The sequence below is a fragment of the Trichechus manatus genome, unplaced genomic scaffold, assembly GCF_000243295.1.
Source record: "Trichechus manatus latirostris isolate Lorelei unplaced genomic scaffold, TriManLat1.0 scaffold00015, whole genome shotgun sequence".
Lineage (NCBI taxonomy): Eukaryota > Metazoa > Chordata > Mammalia > Sirenia > Trichechidae > Trichechus > Trichechus manatus.
In genome coordinates this window covers 21,897,019-21,910,763 of record NW_004443951.1, presented here as the reverse complement: position 1 = coordinate 21,910,763, position 13,745 = coordinate 21,897,019, and the positions used below count along the sequence as shown (strand labels likewise).

The window sequence follows — 13,745 nt, the reverse complement described above, 5'->3', positions numbered from 1 at the left end:
AACAAGCCAGTAAGAAAGGGGTTACCAGCATCATCCCATTTTACAGAGGACAGCACTGGGGCTCAGAGGGGTTAAGTAACTTGCCCAAGGTCACACAGTTAATTTATGGCAGAGCCAGATCCCAACCCTGATGTATCCCAACCCTGATATATCTGACTCCAAAGCCTATACTTTTAAAAATGCCCTAAGTTGCCCTGGCTAACAACAGGGCCACTCCAAATTACAAACTGGAGGGAGAGAAAAATGGGAATTTGATTATGTATAGATTCCTGCTGTCAACCTTTTTACAGCTACAACTGTGGTGCTGTTAGGTTTCTGCCTGGGTTACTCCTACCACAAACCACCATGCTTTGTAAAGCATTATCCAGAGGTCAAAACATAGGCATGGCGATCGTTACTATGACAACAAGACAACCCTACACAATGGTGTGGCTGGTGTGAAATTATGTTACTCCATGCCCAGAATCTGATTGCTTTCTGACTGTCAATTTCTGTCCAAGACAGACTGGGTCTGAACTCTTATCCGGTAGCATAAAATCTGTTCCCTATGTCTTAACCTCAATTTTTGGTAGACTGCTTCCTGAATTCCATGTTAGTCTCATAAACAAACCTTTCCAATCAGTGGCTCACACTGGGTTATAGGTGTGTCCAAGATATCGTTCCCTTTGGTCTGCAGGGTGGATGGGTGGGACCTGGGTTTTCCAGAGGCCCTGGACCAGTTGCCTCCAGTACAAGGAGCCTTGTCTATCCCAAAGGGTCATATAAATAGTATCATTTCCTATGTGAAGCATGACATAAAAGTTTGGGAACACTGTCACAGACTCTTTAAAACTTTGCTGCACAGTGAGGCTAACAATGAGGCATTACAGACTCCGGAATCACAAAACAAACCTTTGCCATAAAACGTTATGGTCCAGTTCCCATTATTTCCCCCAGTTACCTAATCCATGCTTACAGATTGAATTTCTGTCTATAGTCCAAAACCCTCAAATCTTCATCTCGTCTCCCCATGAGTGACCTTCTTTTCTTTCTCTCTTCTTCCTCTCCTCCTGAGTAACCGAATCTATATCTGAAAATGCTTGCTAGAGTCTCCACCCCACATCTTCCACAGTCTCAAAATAAACTCATAATAATGACCATTAATTGAACACTATGTGTTAGGGACTATACAAACATTATCGTACTTAATCCTCAACAGCAATCCTATAAAACAGGTACTACTATTTTTATAGGTGATAAAACCAGTTCAGAGAGGTTAAGTAACTTGCCCACTGTCACAGAGCTAACACTAATGGGCAGGGATCAGAAGCCAGATCTGTCCAGCATAAGGCCTATGCTCTTTTCCATTGTAATATACTCTCTCCCTCCAATCTCATCCCCCTCCTGCATTCTTCAGCTTATTCAATTCAGCCACCATCCAAACCAGAAACCCAGAGTCATCACTGATGCTTCTCTCCTCCTCATCCCCCATATGCAGCCATGGCAAGTCTGTGGTCAAACCCTTCAACAATGTTCTTAGCAGCACTCTTGCTAGTGTCTTTCCGCTGCTCCTACCCAGCCAATTCCACCAACTTAGATCAATCCATACAGCCACTTTCCCTGTTCCTACTCCCAGCTTAGTGAACTCAGTGAACGCTGACTGCATATTAGATTCACCTGGCGAGCCCAGGCCCTGCTCCAGATCAACTGCATCATAATCTCAGGGGTGACACTTGGGCAGTGATGTGTTCATAAAAGCTCCCCAGGGAGTCTAATGGTAGCTAGAGCTGGGGGCCACGGCTCTCACCTCATGTCTCTGACCTTCGCTGAGACTCCAATTTTGCTCAAAGCCACCATTCTTTCCTGGGCTGTGCTCCCAACCTTTACCACTTTCCTCAGGCTCCCCACCTCATCCCCATCTCCTCAAAGCAGATGGCCTTGCCTCCAGTTTCACAGACAAAACACAGGACGCTGGTACCAACACACTCAAATTTCATCCCTGCTACCTCTGAACTCATCCATAATAGCACATCTTCCTTCCCTTCCTCCTCTCTCCAGAGGCTGTACTGATCCTGCTCTGACTCACCGCCAGTCCCCTCAAACCTTTCTCCATTTGTTAACCACCCCTGGTCTCTACCACCTCCTTTGCCTCTGCACCTTCCCCTCAGTCTATAAATGTGCTCAAGTACTTCCTATCTTTAAAAGGTATTTTTTGATCCTATCTCCCCTATTACCTTCAACACAAATTTCCTCAAAGAGATGTTACTCTTACCATCTCCGTATCCTCAAACCATGCATTTTATCCTCTGCTCCTAACATCTAAGAAAAATGCTCTCGCTGAAGTTCTGATGATCTACTATTAATCAGAAACTCAAAGACCTGTTTTGTGTTCTCACCACCCCACCCCATCCCTGTAACATCTGAATCCTTCAATCAGCCCCCTACTGCCAGATAGCCCATGACTTCCAGCAGATCACTCCTGCCTGGTGTTCCTCCTTCCATTCTGATGGCTATTTCTTAGTTTCCTTTGCTGACTCTTCCTTCTCTCCTTCTCCTGAAATATTGGTGCCCTACAGAAAGTCCTGTCCTCAACCCTCTTGACACTCTCCCAGTGTGACTCACTACCCTCGTGGATTTGACTCCAGCCTGTGTGCTGGTGACTCCCTATCTCTGGCTTTTCCTTCCATTCTAATTCCCAGCCTATACTTGCTGCTATCTGATGGAACATCTCCAAATTCAACAGTCAAACTACACTAATTCTCTTTCCTTCTAAACTGGCTCCTTCTGCATCCCTCATCTAGTTAATGGAATTCATCATCTATCCAGTCACCCAAACCAAAAGCCTCATATGTGATGCCTCATTAAGCTTCATTCCCAAAGGATTACCAAGTTCTGCTGATTTAACCTCTGAAATGTCTTTTAATTTCATCTCTTCTGCCATCACCACTGCCACTACCCTAATTTAGGTCTTCATTACCCTTTTACTGATCTAGTCCAAAAGCTTCCTGATTGATCTCCCAGCCTTTGATCTCTCCCTATCTTAGTCTAACCTCCATAATACCAGTCTCTCTTAAAAGAAAAAAATCTGATTATGGAATTTCCTTGCTTTTAAAAACAAATGAAAACTTCACACTTAAAAAAAAACAAACCAACTTGGGTTCACCTGACAAAACTATTAAAAACCAAACTCCTGGACTTGCATATGACTGTTCTCAATCTATATGGCCAGACTTACCTTCTTCCACATCCTGCTTCTAAAGGAAGAAGAATCTCTGCATTTGTACACCAGTCATTGCTCACGTTGCTCCCCTGTTCCAAATTTCCTGCTAGTCCTCCTATGCCTGCCAATGCAACTTAGACTTCTTCTGGGAAATCTTTGGGCTACCCTGCACCCTAACTCTCTTGGAAGAATTCATTGCTCTTGCTTCTGTGTTTCCAAGATACCACATATTATGTCAAATCCACCCTGTACTGTTGTTCCATGTCTACCTGACTCTCTCCCCAAATAGACAGTGGACTTCAAAACTTATGGACCTCCTCTGACCTCGTGCCTCCAGTACTCTGCTGCAGTGTCTAGTTTATTAAAGGAATGGACACCATGAATGGTTCCTGGTCAGAGAGCCCACCCTTCTCTATCTATCCAAACTATTTCTCAGCTTAATCAAGAAGCCCAGGGGGCCCCTGGTCTTTCCTTTTCTCCCCCCATTCATTGCCCAGCTACCTCTGCTCCGTGTACGGCTGAATCTTTTGCACAATGATGTCGGAATCCAGCACCCCCAGGAGGACCCCAATCTGGCGGATGAACATCCCCTTCAGCCTCTCAGTTAGCTGACTGACGTTGACATCCAAGATGATCTCCACCAGGTTGTTTTTCCTGGGATCTGGAAAGCATGTGGATCAGTCATGGCTTTAGAAGTAGGAGAGGTAACACAGACCTGTCTCTGTGTGTTTGCTTTGGCACGGGAGAGGTGAGATCATTCAGAAGTGCAAATGACCCCTTCAAATGGAAAGAAACAATAGTGAATTCTAATAATTCCATCTGGGGCTGGCTTGGAAAGCTTCTAAAGCACTCCTGGTCTCTATACCAATCTGAGAATTACCATGCATGTGCTGGGGATAAATGAGGCAACAGGAGTTTGGTGAAGGGAGGTAGGGAGGAGAGAAACACTTCGATGTTTCTTTAAAGGCCCCTGCCCGACTGGCTTTGCTGAACTCTCCAGGCCTAGTGGTGGGTAGAAAGCAGTCTCTCCCAACTCACATCTGATTTCGGATGACTTGCTGTACTTGGTCTATCTTCGTCCTTCAGAGCAATACAGAGAGGGGAACGTGTCCATCTCAACAATCTTATCATTAATGGGAATGCACCTGTCCTGCATAGTTAAAGAAAATCCAGGCAGCCAAGAAATAAGATTTGTTTATAGCAACATCACTGTTGCCACACTATCTTTTTACAACTCTAGAGCTGTGAAGCTGTTGTGTTTTACTTTTGAATACATCCCAAAGACTAGTCTACATTTGGAAGTTAAAACTGTTCAGAATACCTTATTCATGTACGTGGATTCACAATTTGCCTTTCTGATGTATAATCTGTAGACTATCTGTGATCTGACTTTAAACACAAAAGAGATCTTTAGTGTCTTGAATGTCATCCTTCCTAGAGGTAGGACAAGGACTGGAAGATCTCCCAAGATCATTCCCATCTAAGACATTCAGATGAGCTTGGCCTACATAATAAAGTGTAGGTTTAAAGTTAATACCTTCTCATCACATGCTCAGGAATTTATAAATCTCCACCCTACCCCCACATACAGTTCTGCTCAATCACCAAATTAGCCTCAAAGCAAAACAAAAACATGGTTCTATTTAAGAAGGAAATTTTATTTCTGCAAATCTGAAAAATGTAAAGAACACCAGTTACTTTACCTTCCCTGGGTTGTCAGATAAAGCCTGAGGCTTAACTTATAAATTGTTTTCTGAATCTGGGTGCTGATGAGACATCATGACTCCAGCTATTCTAGTGCTCAAATTCCCAGCGCACCCTGAGCCCTCTCTCCTCAGTCACATGTAGAAAAGAAAGCACTGGATGAGGGGCACAAAGGCCTGGCTCTGACACAACTGCTGTGTGACACTGAGCAAGCCCTGCCCTCTCTGAGTTTCAGTCTCTCCGTCAGAGACAACTTGGGAGAGGTCTATATGCCTCGTGGAGAAGTATTGTTGAAACAGATAATCTCTGAGGATTTTTCAGCTTGGGGTTTCTAGAATTTTTTAAAAAGCTGGACATGCCATCTGGCCCTGTTCATGCTGGAGGAAAGGGGTCTCAGGAGAGAGGTTGTGACTGGCTGATCCAGCGATCCCACTCGGTCTCATCACTAAGTGAACTCACCAGGTTTCACCTCGACAGTGGTCCGGTCTGTGTCACTCTCACCCTTTGCATCAGTCACTTTCAGATGAAATGTGTAGGTTCCCTCGACCAGGTTGGAAAGGAAGAGGATAGGATGATGGTCAGAGTGATTTAATACCTCCTGTAGGGTTGAACAACAAGGCAATGCTGCAGAACAAAATACTATTCCTTTCTGAGAGTCAGTCATTGCTTCTGTAATAACTAAGCCCCCTGTGCTAGACTGCTTCAACTCTGGGCAATTCTGGCTCTGTAACAGCAATGCAGCCCAAAGCTGCTAGGATCAAAGGAGATAAACATATCCTGTGCCACAGTAGCTTGCAGAATGACCCTAAGCAAATTATTTGATCTCCCTGGCTCCCAAAGAGCAATCCAGGTTTGATACAAAGGACCACTTGGTAAAAACACATTCCGGAATGTTAGGCTCATCCTCCCCTCCCCATCTCACCACTTAGGTTTTAGGTAGCTCTCCAACCCTTGGCACACTTACCCCTGCTGCTGGGCTCCCGTCATCTCGAGTCCAGAGGTAGCTGACTATTCCTTTGTCATCTGAGGACTTGGAGCCATCCAGCTCTGCTGTGTTTGTGGGCAAAGTAATCACCACACTCCCAGTTATCTTGGCTATTGGTGGTTTGTTCATTTCTAACCAAAGAGAAAATCACTGAAAGAATGTAATTTTCTGGATAAGAAGGACTGCTTCTTTATGATGCTTATGGGGAAATTAAACATTAAATGCATCTTCAATGGAAAACTGTATTAAGTGCCAGCAACCAACCAGCAGATTTAAAGCCTCCAGCTCTGCAGGTCCTGGAGTTCCAGTCCTACCCAGAGAGATGTTCTCCTGACATGTACATCAGTGGGGACAAGTGTGGTCTCCTTATAGCAGACTCTCTGAAAGGAACCATTTCTCTGCTTTGGTGGTATACAATGGTGGGGAACAAAGGCCCACAGGGGCTTAAAGCCTTGGAGTTTGGGTTTCAGTCGGCTAATATTCTCTTTTCAAGTATGGTTTAAAGTGTTATTCTCTGAAGATCTTTTTTTATTCCTTCCTTAGTACTTTAAAAAAGGCTACTGAGAGAGACCGCTCTTCTCTGGGGCCCCACTCGAAGCTTGCTTGCTTACTCAGGTGTTAGTGTTCAGTACTCGAAACTGGAGGACACTGCATAGTTGAGGATTTTTCGTATGACCAGTGATGGAACCCCTCTCCCAAGGCCATAACTGATCACTGTGCCTGCACACTGGAGCAAAGTCTTGCCTCCAGTTGGCCACGGCTTGCAGGCTCACAGGACTGCATAGGAAGCTGCAGTGCAGCACGGTCGTTCTAATGTCTGACAGCAGGTGTCACTGTAGCTAGCAGGAGAGCCGCAGAAACCCCCAGGTCTTAGCAGCACACAGGCAAAAATAAAAATGCAAAGGGAAAAAACTTTAGTTCTTTACCTACTCAATTGTTTAAAAAGAGAAAACGGGAGGAAGGAAAAAGGAAGGAAGGGAGTGAGGGAGGGAGTGAGTTAAAAAAAAATTCACCTTAGTCATTCAATTAAAGGTTGTTTTAGAGAAGCAATTAGCAGCTGCTCTCACCCTCTGAGCTTCTTCCCCACCCCCTTGTTGTCTCTAATCAACCTCTGCAGCCAAACAAGACATGACTGATTCCTCAGCTCTCTGATCCAAAGGGTCTGCTGCACCAGCCCCAGGCAGGGAGGTACCTTCTTTGACAATGACATTCACAGAACTCTGGCTTTGCAGGTTCCTCTCATCTTTGACAGTCAAGGTGAACACATAGGCTCCCACTTGCAGCCCAGTCACAGTGGCGACACTGCTGTTAGCATTCTCCAGCTGCACCCCGTCAGGTCCCCTGGACAAAGAGAAATCAGAGGGTGGAGTGGTACCCGTCTGTTGCTCTCTGCTCCCTGACTCAGCAGGAGGAGACAATTATTGCCTCAGCTAAGACATGAACAATTGTTTCCCAGACCTTGAGAGGACATGTTTAAAAATATTCCATTCGAACAAAGTATCATTTGGCCCCAAAATACAGGCGACCTGCTGATCAGAAAATTCCAGTCACCAGCTTTCAAACACATCTAGCCTTATCTTTTATATGCTTCTAGAACATTCAAACTCTTTACTTCCAGTTTGTAAAAGAAAGAAAGTGCTCTGCACAGGTAACTGATCAAAAGAATGACTTAAAAGTAATGTTTCTGAAAAGCATTTCTGGCTCAGTAGTTGGTTCAGCTCTCGCCAGCAAAGACGCAAAAATGCATTTCTTAATTGTATGCCAGAATTCCTCCTGATGAAAAGTCAAGAAAGGGAAATGGGCCAAGGTTGCAGAGGAACTCTCAGGACAATACCGTCTTCCCAGGAGCTCTCTAAGTAAAGTTCCTTCTAGCTCCTGGGCAGGAGCCACAGAGGACGCAGCACAGCCTGCACCATTCCTTCCCCTCTCCTGGCCTCAGACAGCAACCTGCAGGCAGGGGAGTGAGCTCTATGCCAACCCCCAGGCACAAGGCTGCACATAACCAGAGAGCACTTCAGCTCGAGATCAAAATGCCCTGGAGCTTTCCTTAAAAATAATGAACCACCAGAGAAATCCACAGACATCCAGGTTTTTGTTTTATTTTTTAAACTTATAACCCCTGACCCTAATAACCCCTTATGGAACGGATTCTTCCTCCGAGAAGCTATGCTAAGCATTATCTCTGCTCTAAACACTAATAAAACTCAACTGAAAGGTTTATCAGCTGTATCTTCAACAAACAGTTATAATTAAAACACAGTGGGCTGAGGAAGATTAGGTTCTCTAAAAGACAGAAACAAGAGCTAAGGGAAATCATTTCTAGAATCCAATTCCAGCAATCATGAATCAAGTGGTTTCTGTAGTGAAACTATAGCCCTTTTCCACCCATCTCTAATTTCCTAATCAAATAAATAAGACCAGTTTGTCCTATGATTGCTACCTTTGGAATAAAGAATGCTTTTAAATCGTCCTTAGAATTCCTATGCTTCTTGTGGGACCCAGCATATAATCTGAGATCCATTTGTTATGGTTTAAAGGAGCTGAAAGAAACTGTGAGAACTAGGAATGGTTCGATCAGGCAATTCCAGTTTAATTAGTACTATCTTGGTTACTGCCTTTGGCTTCTGGCTAACATAATGGTAAATGGTGTCTTCAAGGAAACAATAACAGATTAATGCTTTCAGTTTGTAGATGAATTTTCAATTCCCCTTAATAGCTGCTCTACCTCATCTCCTCTGCCAGCCGTACCCAGTTAATTTTGAGCAACAGTATTTTTCTGCTCCATTACCCCTTCCATACTGCCTCTCAAAAGTGTAATTAAACTATGCATTTCAGCTGATGAATTGTACCTGTAAAAGCACCAGGACCACACAGTACTGTCTGGGGACTAGCTGATGGTAAGCATTCTTTCTTACAAAAAGTACCTATAAGATGATTTTCTTAAGACTGAAGTTTAGGATTATAAACATTTCTTTCTCAGTCACCCCCTGAATAAGCCAATAATAGCAAGTTACCTCTTAAAAGTAAGTAAGACCTTGTACTTCAAAGGTCTGGAGGCTTTGCATAAGGGTTTTGTGTCAATACTCACTGGGTTTTTTCCCAGAGATACGAAATAATTTTCTGATCATCCGAGCTTTTGCTGCCATCCAGAGTTGTGCTGTCCACAGGAAGGGTCAGTTCTTTATCTGGGCCTGCATCTGCCTGAGGAGGCTTGTTATTTTCTAGAAGACAGAGACGTGGAGGTCAAAAGCAGCCAGTCCAGCTGGGAAAGGAGAGGAATCAATTGGGACATATACTCTGGAAGCCATGGGTATTCTGCCTCTCAGCCTACAGACTGTCAGATACTGTGGGAGATATGGATAACAGTCAAGGAGCTCACAATGAAGAATTTAAGACTAAAACATATAAAACAACCCTGAAAAAACATGGCAGAGCAAAATGAAGTTATAATGCCACGTTAAATTTGAAATATAATGTTATATGAGCTCAAATGAAAGAGTTTGAGTGATAAGGAAGGCTTTCTTGTGGAAATGCACTCTAAGCTGGCTCTTAAAGGACATATAGGACTTGGGATGGCAGAGACTCTAGCTCCTAGGTCTCCCTGAAAGCCCAATAACTAGCCAAGGGCAAGGGTACAAGTGGAGGCTAGAAAGTACTCTTTCTCTCTAGCTGTGAAGAAAGCACAAGGGAATGGACAACAGAGGCTGCCCCGGGCCTCATGGATTTGTGCCTCTTGCTACCATCCTCACACAGCTCAGAACCCAAACCCTACTCTCTCCCAAGGTTAGAGGGACCAGCCAATAGAAGAGCCTGCACTACAAGTTTGGAACTTACCAGGCTGCACAATAACAGTCACTTGAGCTGTGGCCTGCTGTCCTATTGTGTCAGTCACTGTGAGCTGGTAAGTGTAGTCTCCTTCCTGCATTGCAGAGAGCTGAAGGGTTGGTGTTCTAACACCCTGCATTGATAAATATAGACAAATGGAAAAGCAGACTACCAGAATCAGAACATCACACAGTAACTCCTACCGTGGTGGAAATGATTTGCCCAGTTTTCTAAATCTAAGTTGTTATCAGGGCTATTACATCTTAGTTCAGCATAATTTGTGAATGCTGAATCAGACATCTGGGAACATCTTGCTAAAAGTTTCCCCCTTCAAGGGAACAGTCTTCCCTGATGCAGCAGCAGTTTCAAATGAAGCCAGAACTCTCACAAGGGAGGGGAGTATGGGAAAATATGCAGAGAAAACCAAGATCAGTCTCTGTGACCCAAGCCAGAAAGAACATCACGAGCATATAATGAAACAACACAGTTAAAATAACAATGTTAACAAGCTGCTCTTCCTACTAAGGCCATGGAGTGATCCTAAGAAAGTCTTCTCAATAAGATATGGCAGCAACTCAAGCTGCTTTTAACATCATGCTGTTCCCTTACAGGTTTGTGTAGACTCTGCAGCAGCAGAAAAACCTAACACAACAGTTAAACTAAAACCAGGTGAGATGTAGGCTTCAATCCATGCCCCAAATCTAGAATCACAGAATTGTGAGTGTCAGAAGGAACATTATAAATAATTTACGGCAAACTTCCAGTTCACAAACTTCTCCTAGAACACTGGGCAAAAACCAGCAGCCAGCGGGCTGAATCCAGTTTGCAGACATTCTGTCTGGCCTGGAGTGTCTTAAAAGTTGGACATTTTCACATAAAGATCTAGACTTTTGCCTTTGTTTATTTCCTAGTATCTGGCAATATTTTAAGACCATACTTCCACATGGCAACAACCAGCTGGACGTGACCCCCTTAGTCAGGGATTAAGCTCTCTGGTTTGCCAAAGTTCCCATACAATTTTTTAAATTTATATATGTTACCTGCCTGTTACAGATCTAGTTTCTTCTTAATTCTCTCCAGAGAGATGCTCACCACCTAGTAAGGCAATCTACTCTAATTTGTAAAACAGCTTACTAAAATTTGTGCACTTTTAGCTTCTACGTAGTTTAACTCCTGAGTCATCTGAAACAACTAACCTTCCTCATCCAGCCCTTTCCTCTAATACTAAACATTTCCTGGATAAAGATTTTTGCTAACCTTTTAATTAACGGCCCTTTAAATGTTCTAGATTTGCGAGTGTTTTTTGTTTTTTAATCCAAACTTGACTTTGGTAATTAAAATGGAACAGAAATAAGCCTTGGATGGGTGACCCAAGCCAGCAGCTCTAGTTCCCTGGGGCAAAAGAAGACAATAACTACTCCCTCCTACCTGCATCTCCACCACTTTTCCTTTGCTGCTTGGGCTGAGTGACCACTCATAGCTGGTGATGCCGTGATCATCGGTGCTCTGGTTCCCAAAGAGGGTGATGGAGTTTTGGGGCAGCGTGATCACTTGATTGGGGCCTGCGTTAGCCACAGGAGGGTAATCCACAGCTTTATTCACTGTCAGGCTTGCAGTGGTAGAGCTGGTAGCTCCATCAGAATCTACTACAGTCAAGCTATCAGGGCAGAGAGAGAAGTGCAATCAGGGAGGGGCTTAAGGAAAGAGGAATAAACACTACAGGACTGAAAGTCAAGGCTAAGAAATACTGAGGTGGCACATATCAATTCTTACCCATTCCTCTTGGAAAGACAGAGCTTAATAATAAATGCTAACATGGACTAAGGGTTTACTCTGTGCACCGTTCCAAGAGCTTTACATCTCATTAAATCCTCACAACAGCTCTATAAAGTATTATCCTTATTTAACATATAAAGAGACTGAGGCAAAAACAGGTAAAATAAATTGCCCAAGGTTAAACAGCTTGAAAGCAGCAGTCAGGATCTCAATCCAGGTAAAATGTCTCCAGAACCACTTTGCTATGCTGCCTGTGAGTATCAGTGTGCTGGGACCTTTACAAGGCGTTGTATGATATGGTACTCATATAAGTTAGGTATCATATCTTACAAGAGCCTTGGTGAAACAGTGGTTAAAGCACTCAGCTGCTAACTGAAAGGCTGATGCTTCCATAAAGATTCACAGCCTTGGAAACCCTATGTGGCAGTTCTACTGTCCTATAGGGTCGTTATGAGTCGGAATCGACTCAACAGCAATGGGTTTGGTTTGGTTTTTATCACAGATTGTACTTCACAGAAGTTAATTCAGAAAAAACTCCCCAGGGCTACACAGTGAGCCAAGATGCAAGCCCAGTTCTCTGATTCCAAAGCCCAGAAACCTAAGTCTTAAGAAGAAATAACCCCTGGCCCCTATTCCTGTGGGGTTCAGAGAAGCCATACTAAATAGAGCAAGCTCTGTTTGCAGCAGGCTCTCCTCTCCCATCATCCTGTTGTGGCTGGGTACATAACCCAAGAATGGATATCCTGGGCAGACAGCCTCTGGGATGGATGAGGAGGGCTGGCCCTAGTAAGGCAGGAGCTTGAGATGAAAATGAGTTCTCCTACGCCACAGTCCCACAGCTTGTGCCGGTGTGAAATAGGATTTGCAAGAGAAAAAAAGTGTTCATGTATAAGAGCAGGCTTTTACCTAAATGGTGCTTCCAGCTGAAAAGCCTAAAGCTTCTCATGCCACCTCTAACTGTGAGCCTAAGCACACAAGGAGGTTTGGGCTCCTTCCATTTTGCTGACAGAAAGAGGAAAAGCATAGAAAAGACATATAGTTTGTTTGAATCTCACCACCAGTCACAAACCAAGCCAGGCATCTGTGGATTTTTATTTTAGAAAAATCCCCTTTTAGGGGGACATCTAGGTCAATGTTCATAACTAGGACATAGTTCATAAAGAAAATATTCTACATCCTACTTTGGTGAACAGCATCTAGGGTCCTAAAAGCTTGAGAGCAGCCATCTAAGATACAACTATTGGTCCCATCATGCTCAGAGCAAAGGAGAATGAAGAAAACCAAAGACACGAGGGAAGTATTAGTCCAAAGGACTAATGGATCACGTGAACCACAGCCTCCACCAGCCTGAGCCCAGAACTAGATGGTGCCCAGCTACCACCACTGACCACTCTGACTGGGTCCTGGACAGAGCAGGAGAAAAACGTAGAACAAAATTCAAATTCACAAAAACAGACCAGACTTACTGGTCTGACAGAGACTGCAGGAACCCCTGAGACTACGGCCCCGGGACAACCTGCTAACTCAGAACTGAAGCCACTCCCGAAATCCACCCTTCAGCCAAAGATGAGACAGGCCTATAAAACAAACACACGTGAGAAACGTGCTTCTTAGTTCAATTAAGTATAGGAGATCAAATGGGCAACACCTGCCCAAAAGCAAAGACAAGAAGGTAGGAAGGGACAGGAAAACTAGATAAATGACACGGAGAACCCAGGGTGGAAAGGGAAAGGGGGAGAACGCTGACATATTGTGAGGATTACAACCAATGTCACAAAACAATTTGTGTATTGACTACTGAATGAAAAACTAATTTATGCTGTAAACTTTTACCTAAAACACATTAAAATTATTTTTTAAAAAATCCCCTTTTACCTGTGGTCTAAAGGGGATTTTTGGTATTATAGTCTTTAGGGGAAAACACACATATACACACATCCCATAAGACACACATATATGTGCAAATCAGCAAACATCTGAAAAATAAAAATCCACAGAAATTTTGCCACTATTCTGTTTCCTTGTTTTTGTTTTTAAAAAAAATTTTTTTTATTGTACATTAGGTGAAAGTTTACAGAACAAATAGTTTCTCATTAAACAGTCAGTACACATATTGTTTTATGACATTGCTTAACGACCCCATGACATGTCAACACTCTCCCTTCTCGACCTTGGAGGACCTTTTTTTTTGGTAAAAATATTCATAGCCAAAGATACACCATTTCAAAAATTTCTACATGTACACTTCAGTGACAT

At 43.6% G+C, this 13,745-nt stretch overlaps 1 protein-coding gene across 7 annotated transcripts in view; it reads right to left on the bottom strand.

Annotated features, from left to right (window-relative positions):
- KIAA0319L (KIAA0319 like) overlaps nucleotides 1-13,745 on the bottom strand; it is a 131,496-nt gene that overhangs the window by 15,603 nt on the left and 102,148 nt on the right. For all 7 annotated transcript variants that reach the window (XM_023727245.1, XM_023727243.1, XM_004371957.2 and 4 more), the window contains 7 exons: nucleotides 11,142-11,370; nucleotides 9,723-9,846; nucleotides 8,977-9,109; nucleotides 7,081-7,229; nucleotides 5,868-6,019; nucleotides 5,363-5,501; nucleotides 3,701-3,860 (listed from right to left, as the gene is read on the bottom strand). In XM_023727245.1, the coding sequence (XP_023583013.1) occupies nucleotides 3,701-3,860; nucleotides 5,363-5,501; nucleotides 5,868-6,019; nucleotides 7,081-7,229; nucleotides 8,977-9,109; nucleotides 9,723-9,846; nucleotides 11,142-11,370 (1,086 nt within the window). The remainder of the gene's footprint in view (nucleotides 1-3,700; nucleotides 3,861-5,362; nucleotides 5,502-5,867; nucleotides 6,020-7,080; nucleotides 7,230-8,976; nucleotides 9,110-9,722; nucleotides 9,847-11,141; nucleotides 11,371-13,745) is intronic.